This window comes from Malus sylvestris, chromosome 7 (assembly GCF_916048215.2).
Source record: "Malus sylvestris chromosome 7, drMalSylv7.2, whole genome shotgun sequence".
Taxonomy (NCBI): domain Eukaryota; kingdom Viridiplantae; phylum Streptophyta; class Magnoliopsida; order Rosales; family Rosaceae; genus Malus; species Malus sylvestris.
In genome coordinates, this window is record NC_062266.1 from 24,001,995 (window position 1) to 24,016,336 (window position 14,342).

Sequence of the window (14,342 nt, forward strand, 5' to 3'; positions counted from 1 at the left end):
GGTTACTTAATCTCTAAATGTTCGTTTTTTGCAATTTTTGGCATATGCGATCTCGAAGTATATACAAACATGTTTAACGGTTGGATCGTTGAAATTAGTTTGGTAGAATGTGTATCCCATCAAAACAATAAATTCACTAACACTTAAGAGTTTATTCATACTTTCATTAAGTATAACATAAGATATCCACACTAGTGTAAATATTTTAAATTGAAGATCGAATTCATTCATTGTATTCATATAGGGTCAAGGAGTGTAGCTATAAAAATCATAAAAAGCGGAGTTAAAATAACAGTTACATCGTGATTTTTCGTTTTATAACCGTTGAAAAGTTTTGTTCGATTACTTGATCTCTGAATGTTTGTTTTTTGCGATTTTTTATTGATACAATCTCGAAGCATATACGAACAAGTTTGACGGTAGGATCGTTGAAATTAGTTTCGTATAATTCGTATCCCATCAAGTTCAATAGTATATATATATATATATATATATTTATTTATTTATTTATTTATTTATTTATTAAGAAGATTTAAATCTATTTATTATATATGTATAATTATTATAGTTTTTAGGGGTATAAAATTTAATTTAAAATTATATATATAATTATTATAGTTAATTTAATATATATATATATATATAATTATAGTATTTTTTAGGGTTATAAAATTATTAAATTAATATTCTGTTTATCGTGTATTGTGTTACCTACGTGTATACCCGAACCAACCCGTTATCTTAACAGGTGCTTATCGGGTTACACGATAACGACCCGATTCGTTATCGTGTCAACCTAAATACCTGTTAATTTTGTGTCGTGTCGTGTCGGGTTATCGAGTCGTATCAGGAATTGCCAAGCCTAATGCTCGGGTGTATATACATAACAGTGGGGTAGTAACTAACAAGAGGTGGACCTAGAGAAGAAAGTGACAAAAATAGCAACTAGATACAATTTTTTAGTAGCACATATTGTTATAGAATAAAAAGAGAAAAGTACAATAGGTTGGGATATTCATGTGGAAATTGCAGTAATATGAGTGCTTTTTCTGTACTTTTTATTCTATTATTATCACTTAGATTAGTGTGAAAAAGGAAGATGGCCAGGGCAGGCTTTCTTGTAGATGAAACAATGAAACTTACAGCATGATGACTTTTTAAGGTTTTACTGGTAGAGACAAATTTCAGTGTATAACACCAACAAAATAATCCGATTAAACAAGAGGAGATAAGAGGATTATAACTCGGTTAAAAAATTTCATATTTATACTCGAAGTCTCAAAATTCAATTGAATTTTTGAAAAGCAGAATCCAACAAACCAAAAGGGTTTCTCATGATCATGCACTTTCCAATCAAGAAACAGAAATCTAACATTTTCCTTAACAAAATAATTAGATCAAAGTTCATATAGTTTTATAACATTGGTCATGATATATCCCAAGAATCCAAAGAATAGTGTTTCAATTTTGAATGGTGGTATAATAAAAGAAGTTAAAAGAAAAAAGTTGGTAGTTCACATCAAGTTGACCATTGATCATATCAATAGTGGAGTGAAGAATCACTAAAAAAAACCTTAACCTTTTTTTTAGTAATGACAATCCACCAAAATTTGTGTTCTTAACCTTTCTTGCTGCTGCTGTTCTTGTTGTTGTTGTTGCTGCTGCTGGTTTGATGCAAACACAAACTTGGTTTCTTTGTGGTGATCATCCTCTGAAGGTGCTGGAAGGTTGAGATCCAAATCCAAATTCAACATGCTTTTCTGCTTCTTCATGGGCAGCTGTGGCTGCTGCTGTTGATGTTTATGTTGTTGCTGATGGGATTCAAAGGCGGCTGAGACTGGCGGAGGCGTCAACGACAAGGTTGTGTTGGTGGCTCCAATCGGCGCCCTGTGGCGCCTCATGTGGCCTCCCAAGGCCTGCCCGGACGTGAATTCCGCTCCGCAAATCGAGCACTCGTGGATTTTAGGAGAGGACTTGTTGGAGCTCAAAACCAAACCCCTATTGCTCAAATGGAGAGAAAGTGGAGATGAAGATGTGTTGATGTTGTTTCTGTGGAAAATGTTGTCCTTTAACGATTGCGTGTCTTGATCTTCATCCGACGGGGGCAACAGCCCAATTCCAAGATGTTTGTTTTTGTGATCGTCTCCGATATTTGCCTTCAGCTTCTTGTGACTCGCCCTGTGACCCCCTAATGCTTGGAAAGAAGGGAACGTTCTGTTACAAGTCTTGCATTCATACACGTAATACCCTGCCGCCCCTGCCGCCTTGCCTGCGGTGACAGTTGTTGCTTCCAAGAATTTTCGACTAGTTGTAGTAATATGATCGTTGGGGGGTTGGTGGTGGTGATTGGGGGAGGAAGAAGCCGCCCGGGATTGGCCTTGCGCCAAAAGAATTAGGCAGTTTGCCATGTCCTCCTCTTCTGATGTGCTGTCTTGGAATAATTCAGCTGATGTGGTGGGGGACAAGTTGGTACTATTGATGCAATCGTTGTTGTTTTCGCCGCCATCATCCCCTCCACGGCTGGTGCCACCCTCAGGGGACGATGAGTTTGTTGGGATGGCAAAGGGGATTGGGGATTGGGGCCTCAAGCGTTTTGTGCGCTTACCCTTCATAATATTAATGTTGTTGCTGTGTTGTTCCTTGCACCCCAAGATCATGACATCCTCTTGATGATGATGATCACCACCTGCTGCTTCCATGGCTAATTCCCCCTCCTCTACCTTCAAGAGACTTGGAATTATAGCTTATAAAGAGAGAGAAGAGAGAGGAAAAGAGAGAGATTTAATTGGTAGGGAGGAAGCAAGGAGAGGAAGACTGTTATTACAATATATATATATATATATATATATATATATGGTGAATATTGACATGTTGGAGAGAGTCGCAATTTAAGGCCATGCCCCTATACAACAGTAACTGTGAATTTAGTCTCTCCCATCTTTTGTTGAGTTTCAAAGGTATTTATAAAGGGAAATATAGGGAAAAAAACAGAGGTATGCATGAAGAGAAATATAATATGAAAAAGTCACTTCCGTTTATAAAATTGAAATTGTGTTTAAAAATAAATTAATAGAAAAACCAGCAAAACAAAAGAAGATGAGGAGTTGTAATTTTAGAGAGTGAGGTTTTAGTAAATGTATGTGGGATAGATAGAGATTAAGGCAAAGAAAGCCAAAAACAAAATCCAGGCATAACGGAAAAGAGAGGCAAATTTAGAGATGAGGAGTGTAAAGCCCCAAAAGAGAAGAGAGGTTGTTAAACGCAAAGTCCGTTTCATGCTCTCTTTCTCACACTTTGCCAACTCATTACTTCTTCACCAATTGCACACACAAAAACAAACAAACCAAAGTTATTGAGGTTGGGGTGCATTTTTGCTCACCACCATGGTAATGCTCATCACCTTGATGAGTTTAAATTTTGAGATTTGTATCTATCCACTACACAGATCTCAAAATTTAAACTCATCCAATAACGGTAAATAGAGTGGTGAGCATCACCATCACTTGAGGTGATGCGCAAAAATATTTCCGTACGTTACCATGCACCCTCATAATCTAACCTACTCTCACCTCCAAAGCGCGTGTTCTTCACCTTCCAATTTCCCAACACACACTATACTAGTAAGTGCCACACCTAGCTAATTAAGCTCTTCATTCCAACAATCAACTTGTACTAGTCCCACAAATTAGGTGCGAAGTCTAAGATTGTAATAAAATACTAATTAATAAGTGCCCTCAACTTGTTGATTGAGATTTAAGGAAGTAGGACTTTTTAAATCACTTACCTACTATACCAAATGTATGTTTTTAGCTTTTCTTTTCAGTTAGATGTTAATTTTAAACTAATTAGTTAATATTAAGTAAGTAATCTCAATTCCAAATAAATACATTTAATTGTGTTATATTTTTTCTTTACTTGATAAAGGATAATTTATAGAGAAAACAAACTTCATTGGCGTACTTGCTTGTTATAACTCATTGAGTTTTTTTTTTTTTTTTTATACTCTTAAATGCATATTTTGTGTGTAGAGAAACCATATCACATGCATGTAACATATCATAGTATGTATGTAATAAGTTAGGAAGACTAAATTGAAATGAAGGAGAATAAGAGTTATAATGTCTTATTAATTAATGTAAGATTAAGTATTTTACTGATGAAACCTGTATCTGTACTATAATATTTAATGACACATAACGCAAGCATTTAGAATTTAAGTAACTTGTACAAATCTGTTATAACAGTATACAAGTCTAAAACGCTTGAATGGAATTCCACATAACATAGTCTTCTCAGTGTTTATTGATCAAAGTTGAAAAAGGGTGGTGGTGGAGCCTAGAGGTTTGTTAGGCGCGTGTACACTACCACACTTACTAACACATCTTGTTGAAGATACTGCAAAATACAGGCTGCAGCTACACATGTTCATGTGTACATGCTATTTTAGTATGAAAGAGAGAGAGAGAGAGAGAGAATTGGTATTTACAAAGTGTGTTGAAGGGAAGCAAGCAAAGCAAAGGCAAAGGCTGAAAGGCAAAGCCCCACTACTTTGCCTCGACGATTTGTGAGATGATGATTGGAGTGCAAGCCTGGAACCACGGAATCTGCGGTGCTCTCCACCACCCCCCCCCCCCCCCCCCCCCCCAAAACACTCCCCACTCCCACTTCTCTCAACATTCTTTTTTTAATATATAGTTCTTGTATTTTATTCTATAATTTCTATTATCTATTCTTTGTATGACAATTTATGTTGTGAAGAATTGTCATACTTGCATGACCTCATATTACATGCAATTCTTGAGTGTCTTCTTACTTAATTTTGTTGGGTTTTGAAAACAAAAACTTGGTTACGCCAGTTTTATACATGATTTATTATCACGTGATGTAAAAGAAAGACACCGGTGTATGACAATGGGCATGTGAGAGTTTTTCTCGTATTTTGGGTCTAAACTTAGCAACTTGTAATTTAACTCTCCTATCTTTAAGGCTTTTCTTTTCCTTTTCTAAGGGAAATTACATCCAACTAAATTTGAATTCCTCTGAATTCATGGCTTCATGATGAACAAGATCTATGGGACAATTAGATGACACAGAGATCTATGGTACACCATTAAAGTCATACTTACAACTCAACCACTAAATATGCATAAGATTAGACTGTATTAGTGATCAATCATGATTCATGAATGGAAATTTCTCAATCACCATTCAAGAAAAATAGGTACATTTTACCTTAAATGCCAATGCATCTCTTGATTTTCGGTGCCATGTAAAACTTTAACATACCCCCAACTCATCATCACCCATCTTCTTTGTTTCAATTCTTTTGGTTGAGTTTTGAGCATTGTTTAACTCTTCCCTATGTGACGAGGGGTGTTGAAAAGTAATAACATTTAGGTTTATTTTATTGTTGAGTTTTGGGCTTAACCCATTAAAATTAGAGTTTTATTTTCTTGCTTAGTGGGGATTAGAGTTAGTTTATTATAAATAATGATTTGTTATTCAATTGAGAATAAAAGAGGAAAATAAATGTTAGTTTTCAAGTCATTAACTTAATCTAACAAATAATAATGACATTAAAATAAAGGAGGAAAACAAATAAAACAAGATGCCATTTTATTTTCCTCCTTGTCCCTTTCTTTCGATTTCATGGGTTTTGACATGAACAATTCAGGGCACCATGTGCAAGGCAGCGAGTGGGATGTCTCGCAGCTCAATTGTAATTTTCAGTTTATGTGTTTTGTTTAAGATGGAAAAATTTTACCCTTAAATAAAGTATCACCAGTTAGGGGTAGGCTCGTTTGTTTCCCAAACTGCACTTGATGATAAAATTAATGATAAAAATTAATGATAAAATTATGGAAGTTTTAACAAAACACTTCCGGTACTGTTCACTTTTTAATGAAAAACCACATTTTTTCCTTTAACTAGCACTATTCACTATACTTTTAAAAATGACTTTTTGTTAAAAGAAAAGTTTTTTTGGACTTTTCGTTAGTTTTACTTAAAATTAATAGAAACTAAACAGTGCTGCTAAATATTATTTTCGTTTATTGAACTAAATATTAATTTTAAAACGTAGTAATACGGATAAGTATCTTTGTGAGTATATTATTAGGGACACCATTTGCTTGTAATCAATCAATTCATGTGTGCTGTTGACCCTGCAGTCATATCTTTATATTGGATATCTTTAATTTATGGGACATGCATGTTTCTTAGTTAAATACTAATTTAAGCCCAGTTAGTTCTATGATTATCAAATAATTAATCCTGGACTGCATATTATTCTATGTGTAAGGTGATCATCATTGAAGTTCACTTTAAAATGTTGAAATGGAAGGAAATATTATGGTTATTAACAAACCTTATTTTAAAAAGTTAAATAGATTTGAAGTAACTAATTATTAATAAGAAAGAAAAATAAAAATAAACAGAAGATGTTAAAGTGCTGAGGTAATGGATATTGTGTACCAGAATTAATATATAGCTTATCTTTGGGATGAAGATCTCTTCTTAGTGGGGACTATTACTTGCGGAAGTTGTTCAAGTTATATAATAGCGTATGCACTTATGTTAGTACCTTCGACTATCATTATTCTAATACTAGATAATTAAAGCACGCCATATTCAGTGAAAAAACATTGTTTAATTGAATGACTTAGGTTTTACTCACATAAATGACGAATTCGAAATCACATTATTACTAGTCCATTACGAGGTTGTCAATCTCACTGTTCAATTTCGTTGCCAAAAAAAACATTGTTTAACAACGTATATATAACTAATGTATTTGCAGGGGGATACTTCAAATTAAGTAGCGTAAGGGTTAGAGAAATGCAGAAGGTTGAAATTTAATAAACGTGTTCCAAATCATCATAACTTTTTACCCTTCCCTTTGTACATGCACAAACATCACCTTTAATTTCACTTTGGCAATTAGATAGGCCAACCCAAGTTATGTATATGGTCAAATTACCAATACAATAATTGAAATTTAATAAAGTTATTGGTGTATTAATACGACTGCTTATTTCCTTAAGTATTGGTTTAGAAACTAATATCTATGCAATGAGTACAACGGTGCCCCTCCCCTGTACATACATGCACATACATACATACATGCATACATATATATATATATATATATATATGCATGTTAAATCTACTTTATTAATAGATAATTAATTAACTAAAATATTATTACCATATATATTACGATGCAAAGCATGAAGGTATAGGTTTGTTAAGTTGTAATTTATTAATTAATTCTTGACTTGAAGAGTTATCTGGGTGTGGTGAGTATAATATACGTCGTGTCCCGCACGTAAGGTTCCATAAACCAGCCTATACGACGAAATTTAAATTCAGAGACGGGAGTAGGGTTTTGGTCCTTGCAGAAGTAAAGGATCACTTTATTCTGCCGATCTTGGATTCCTCTCTCTTGTAGCTCAGGCTACCTTCTCATTACTTCATTTCTACGTACTACTACAAGACAAGACAACCGCAAATAGAATAACAAATTCAAACCATATAATATTACATATGGTTCATATAATATTAAACTATGTATATATATGTACATATATTATGGTTCTTAGCTAGCTAGCAGCTTGGACTAAGAACTAGCTTGCTAACCGGTATTGAGCAACTACGACAGTGCATAACCGACGTTTCCATTTTTTTATGCCAATATTATTGTATATGCATACTGTCTGTACTACTTCACAAGTCACCCATGAGAGAGAGAGAGAGAGAGATTGATTGTGTAGCTTCTGAGCCACTCAATGGAACATGTTTGTTGCAACTAAGCAACTCAAAACACCGAAATAATTAAATAGGGTTTCGATGTGTAACAAAATAGAATGAATGAGAATGTATATCTATCTAATCTAACCATATATCAAGTATTCAAAACACAAGTCACAAGGTTTATTTACATAAGTCAATTTAGACAGTAGAAAATATAAGATTAAACAATATTGGGATCCACCCCATCAATTTTCTGTGTCAATTATCTATACCGTATCGTATAGAAATTGCAGACACATGTAGTGAGAGGTAGATCTAATCATCTATGTGCTAGAGGCCACTTTTCCCTCAGACTTATGAGTCTCATGCATAATCTGCCATACTTAATTCCACACTATTTACTTACTACATAACAACATCCTTGTGGATGCAAATTTCTTCCTCCTTGATCTTGGACAAAATTGCACCTACAAAACAACTAACACCTTTGGTTAAGGCCAAAAGCCTCATGCACCCACGATGAATGGGAGGGGCTTTGGCCGAAGAACCTCCGATGCAAAGTTAGAATTTAGAGAGAAAAGTGTTTAGAGAGTTTTTGGGAGTATTGCAAGAGTGTTGGAACTAGCTTTTTAGAGAAAATGGAGTACTATTTATAGAGCATGACCGGCCCTCTTTGGAAGAAAGAGTGGCCAGCCCTTGGGTATTTTTTGGGGTGTAATGGATGATTTAATTGATGATTAATGGATTAATTAGGAATTAGTCCATTAATTAGCCAATTAACCTCCACTTAAATGGAATGTTATGGAGGTTATAAAATAATTACCTAAGATGAGGATGGATGAGAATATCTTTGAATTTGTTACGTATTTTGGACACTTTTGACTTGATTGACGGATGATTGTCCGTTGCTCGCGCGTAGGAATCCTGGTATGCCTCAAGGGTATTTTTGTCCTCTTTTACCCAAAAATCCACATGTCAACTTGTGATTATTTTTGGCTCCACAAATGCCCCCACACCTGTTGGGCTACTTGTAGGAAAGGGCAGTAGGTGTAGAGATCTTCTTGCTTTATGAAACATAGGACATCTTCCTTTTTTATATGTAGATTCCCTCTTTAATAGGAAATTAGATCCTTCTAGGAAAGGAAAATAAATTTCTCGCAAAGTCTATTTAAATCCACCTTAAGCGGGTTATTAAATCAACTTTGGAGAGTGATTTACTCTACCCTACAAGAGAGAGAGAGAGATTAGAGGATATTTGTTCTCCCTCCTCTACCTATCTTCTACATCTTGCCTGTGCAATCATTGATTTCTTCATCTTCTCTGTGCTACACCGATGTAAAGAAATTAATTTTTCTTGTTTTCTTCTTGGATAGTGTTATCGCTGGGCAGCCGTCGGGATGGTGCGGCATGTCGGCTGGCAAAGGCCAGGAGTCAGCTCGGCATAGTCTGAGGAGATTTTGTGGCAGAGACCACTATTTTAGGCTGCTCAACTTAGCTAGAGCCATGGACAGCTTGTACGGCTGGGGCCGCAGATTTAAGCGTTGGGATGTAGTGTTAGACAGGATGCATGGCTTATGTCTTTTTGGGCTCTTGGTCCTGAATCGGGCTAGGCCGGTGATTGAGGGAAATGAGAAAGTCACAGGCCTCATGAGTTGCTGGAGTGCTGGGTATGCAGGCCTTCTGCCTACTGGAATGCTAGGTTGAGCTCCCCTGCTGAGTACCGTGAATGGCGTTGGCTGCTTAGTTCTCTTCGCCGGGAGAAATGTGGACTGCTCCCAAAAGATGAGGTAAAGAGGATCAAGGTGGATGCAGTGGCTCGTCTGATCATTGTCGTGGAACCTACTATGAATGAAGGTGGAAAGAAGAGATCTTCACCGCCTGCTCAAGAGATGCCGGTTGATAAAGACTGATGACTTCATTTGCGGCTCATGAAGGCCTGCCTGTTGCCGAGATGCTTGTGATTGACATAACTTATTCCAATGGGAAGAAAAAATGAGGCTGCTAAATCTTAGCCTGTGGTGCCTGCCATGTCGAGAATGGCTAGTACGATTGCTGATAGGATTGCTTAGTGTAAAGGTCCTGTCATGCCCCTAGTGCCGAAGTCTGTTCCAAGATGTCTGTTGGGAGCTAAGTCCGGTTCACCTTTGGAGAGGCTTGCTACAAAAGGCTTGCTATTATGAATAGCGATAAGGTGAACTCTGCTGCTAAAGTGGCGCCAAGGCACACTCTCTTTGCTGCTGAGACTGATTCGCCTGCTAAGAAGGAAGAGATTGCTCGAGTAGGCAGCTGTGAGAAATCCACTAAGCCTGCTTCTGGGGAGGCTACTAAGATCTGTGTGCTTTTGAAACTAGATCTGCTTGAAGACATGGACGTTTGTGCCAAGTTTGTTGATGGCGGTAGAAAAGTTGTTTGCCCAAGTTCCTTTGTGAAGCATACAAATCAATATAGAATGACCGTTCTGCTTGCTATGATGCATATATAGCAAGGCTGCCAAGGAGGTGGCGAAGACTATGGCAGCTGAAGCTTATTCCTCAGCCGAGGAGATCAAAAGGTTGGATTCTGAGCTTGTTGCTTTGAATGGGTCTAATATTTCTACCCTCACTTCTCTACAGCTTGAGACTGCTCGCCACGAGATCGTTGACCTGAAGACTAGCTTGACGTGATCCAAGTTAAGTATGAAAGTGCAGAGAAGGAGATTGGATGTTACATGCCTCAGATTCAAGATCTTGAGTTTGCAGTTTCTGAGCTTCATTTCGCTACTTATGCAAAGGATGAAGAGTTAATTGCTACTTATAATCAAGTGATCCACTTTAAGAGAATCGTTAATAGGCTTGAACCCTAAGTATTGGAACTTTAAGATGTATTGAAGATCAACGAAAGTTTGAAGAAAGAAGTGGATGAGCTGCAATGTGTCCGTGTAGGTCTGCTTAAGAAGAATGAGCAGCTGAAGGGTGAGAATGATGGGCTTGAGGTTTCGAGACCTTCTCTATTTCTCTGGAAGACTTGCTTGCTTTTACTTTTGAGGCTTCCATTGGTAAAGTAGTTTGAGAAGTTAGTGCTCAGGCTGGGGCAGCCGAGGAGAAGCGTCGGATGATGTCGCTGCTAAGAGCGTCGCGGCTACTGAAGGTGTGGCGATCGAGTAGTCGTGGGATGTCCGAGCTGCTGTAATCTTCTAGGTAGCCTTTAGGATTTTATTTGTTTTTCCTTATAGCTCTTGTTTTGCTTGAACTTTTTTGGTCTTTGCTAGTTGTTTATAAACATGTTTCCTTCGCTTTTCTTCATCTTCAATTCTTTTGTTCATGCCCTAACCTTTAAACTTTATAGACCAGTGGCAGGCGTGCTACTTTTCTATAAAAAGACAGGCCTGCGTAGCCTATGCAGCCGTAGGTGTTGGTGTAAAACTTTGCAAAGTTGTTAGCCATAGGGTTGGCAGCCAGATGCTTTACTTACAGAAGTAGACAAGTCCACGTAACCACTAGGCTATTAACCTTGGCTTTCTCCAATTCCGTAGGTTGCGTAGCAAGTATCACAACACTTTAGGACTTGGTGTAGGTTGTTATGCACTTGGCAGAGGTGAAGCCTATCGACTACGTAGCATGTCGGCAGTGGATAACGCTTCATATATGCACACTAGCTTGTTTAACCTTTCACAAAAATGTGCATTTGCATAAGTCTAGCATGGTTTTACTGCTCGAGTGGCAAGCCGTAGGCAGTCTTCCGGAAACCGTAAGCTACCTTAGTGCACTTGGTAGCAACTTTAGGGTTCCAAGGCAGCCGTCTGTAAGGCGTACTGCATAATGTGCCCCCTCCGTCTCTAGGGCTCGGTTCCCTAGGATTAAGCCAAGAAACCCAAAATCCTTCAGTTAGCTAAGCCTTGAAAAAGACCATTGTGGCTACTTCTAGGAATCCCGACGCAAGCCATCGTGCATCTAGTTATACAAGGGCAACCAGGCTCACCCACGTCTGGATATTCAGAGTGTAAAGTTTATCATCTCGTCTTAGAGAGCTAACCCATGTAGGTGTCGGGGAATTGGTTTACCTTCTCGCACTGGAGAGCAATTAGTTTACCCTCTCATACTGGAGAGCATTGTTGGTCCATCGGGGGGTGCAATTCCTGCGATGAGTCCCTAAGAAGGGCGCGGTCTTCTTTTGAAGTGCAGGAATGATCAGTTGTTGTAAGCATGCAGCCCAGCCAAGTTTTGATTACTTCTGAATTCCTCATTGAAAAATAAGTGAAACAAACGAGAACTTAGTTGTAAGGTAGGAACTGCATAACAACTGGATAGTCATCCGCTTGTGAGGTGGTGCCCGTCGAGCTGCTTGAGTCTTCGAGCTTTGATGTAGCGGAATGTCACATATGGTGCTTCCTCAGATTGTAGGCGATCCATTGTTTTTCGATCTTTTTGTCGTTTCATGGTGGCGAGGGTGTAATTACTCTTGCTGCCTACTCTGTTGATCTTGTACGGATCTTCCCAGATGGGATCCATCTTTTTGGAGCTTTTTCCGCGAACAGTGATGAAGGCTTTTCTTAAGACTAGATCTTTGGGCTAGAACTGCCAGATCTTAGCCCTTTTGTTGTAGCTGGAGAGAAGCTGTTGCTGGTAGGCTGCAATGCGGGTGCTGGTCTGCTCGCACTTCTCCTTTGCCAAATCTAAGCTTGTGACCATCTCCTTACTGTTTTACTCAATGCTTGGTAGTAGAGCGGTGATACTTGGTTTGATGACATTGGGATGAATGATTGCTTCCGAACCAAATGCTAAAGAGAAAGGAGTATCACCGGTTGCTCGTCTTTTGGTGGTGCGATATGCCCATAGACATCCGGGGAGTTCGTCTGGCCATTTTTCCATCTTGTTGGTGAGGGATTTCTTAAGGTAGTCGAGGATCGTTTTGTTGGATTCTTCGACTTGCCCATTGCTTTGAGGATATCTCGGCATGGACATGTGCTACTTGATGCCATATTCTTGGAAGAACTTCTCCAAATCTCTGCCCAGGAATTGAAGGCTTCTTCTCCGCCAAGTTTTTTGCCATTCAGAGGCCTGCTAGTAGGGCCTCGTACTCTGCTTCGTTGTTAAATGTTTTAAAGCTTAGAGTGATTGCCTGCTCGAACATTGAGCCGTTTGGGGTGACAAGAATCACGGCTGCTCACGAGCCTTTGTAGTTGGATGCGTCGTTGACATGCAAATGCTAGAAATCTCCATTGAGGGAGCAGGTGCGGCTAAAGTGTGCACGGCTGCCCTCAGGGTGTCATTGGGCCGCTCTGTTGGGTTGTCAAGGTTAGGCGTAAAGGCGCAGTAGGGAACTGTGAAGCTGGGGCCATGTTACATGTAGCAGAAGATGCTTAACTACTGATATTGGGCCATTCTAGAGCTGAATAATGGAGCAAGTGTCGGCTAGGGCCGTGTGACGCACAACAGGAGGTAGTGCTCAACTGCCAGTACATGTTGCTCTTATGTAGAATCTTCTGGGGCGACGAGGACAAAACTTACTTTTGAGTGTTCCTTCCAATGTTCGTCTGCCCTTGGCGTGTCTTTTGGGCCGAGTTGTTGCTTTCGTCAGAAAACTTTACATCCGCCAGGGTCTACGCTTTTATCGTCACGTGTCGGGATTCGGCAGAATAATGCGTCATGATGATGACTGCATGCATTTGAAGGTAACACTTAAGCTTCCGGGTTACAACAACTATTGCCAAAGTTAGCTTTTGAATTTCTAATAGCATCAATGAGAGCTTTTGAACTGTAGAATACAGGTAGTTGGCCCCTCAACTCTTCTCGTATGATAGTAGAGCTTATTGTTACTTTAGATACCATCAAACATACAAATAAGTCATCTGCTGCTTCCGGTTTGGATAGTAGGGAGGTGATGTCGGGTACTTCTTCAAGTTCTTGAATGTGCATTGGTGAGCCTCGTCCCAAAATGCATGCTTCTCTGCCAGAGCGAAAAAGTCTGCCAGAGTTAGATCTTCTTTCATGATCAATTTTTCGAATAGCAGGTGGTCTACTGGAAGTTCTTTTTGGAAGGCTGCTCTAGCTATTAAGTTGTTGCATCCAACTATCCTTGCCTTCTCTGCTTTGAACCTCCTCACATAATCGCGAAGCGACTCTTTTGGGTTATTCTTGACATCAAATAAATGGTCGGACTTCTTTTTGATCGAGCGACAGGATGAATATTGTTTGGTGAAAACCAAAGAAAGTTCGTCAAAATTCCGGATGGATTGTGGCGGCATGGTGTAGAACCAATCTTGCGCTTCGCCTTGTAGAGTGGTGGTGAATATCTTGCACATGAGATCATCGTTGTTTCGATAGAGGATCATTGCGCTTCGGTAGTGCTTTAAGTGTCTTTCTGGGTCTTCATCTCCTTTGAAAGATGTGAAATGTGGCATGATGAACTCGCGTGGAGGCTTTGCCTGTTCGATCTCGTCCGTGAAGGGTAACCTACTTATGTTGGTCATGTTCCGTCTTAGTGCCTCGTCGGTGACCTCGTTGCGTTCGAAATTACGCAATCGCTTGGTCAAGAGTCTTTCTACTTCTTCTTGAATTTGCCTTTATTAAGGTAGTGGAGCTCTCGGCTGCCCCCAACCATGACTTGCTGGT

The 14,342-nt window shown here is 38.8% G+C and overlaps 1 protein-coding gene across 1 annotated transcript; it reads right to left on the bottom strand.

Annotated features, from left to right (window-relative positions):
• Window positions 1-1,244: 1,244 nt before the first annotated feature.
• LOC126629138 (zinc finger protein ZAT5-like) lies at window positions 1,245-2,947 on the bottom strand. Its single transcript, XM_050299052.1, has one exon. It carries the CDS (start codon window positions 2,697-2,699, stop codon window positions 1,587-1,589), a length of 1,113 nt encoding a protein of 370 aa, XP_050155009.1. The 5' UTR covers window positions 2,700-2,947; the 3' UTR covers window positions 1,245-1,586.
• Window positions 2,948-14,342: the final 11,395 nt, after the last annotated feature.

Coding starts and splice junctions, on each gene's coding strand:
- LOC126629138 (XM_050299052.1), bottom strand. CDS start 2,699: ATGGAAGCAGCAGGTGGTGATCATCATCATCAAGAGGATGTCATGATC.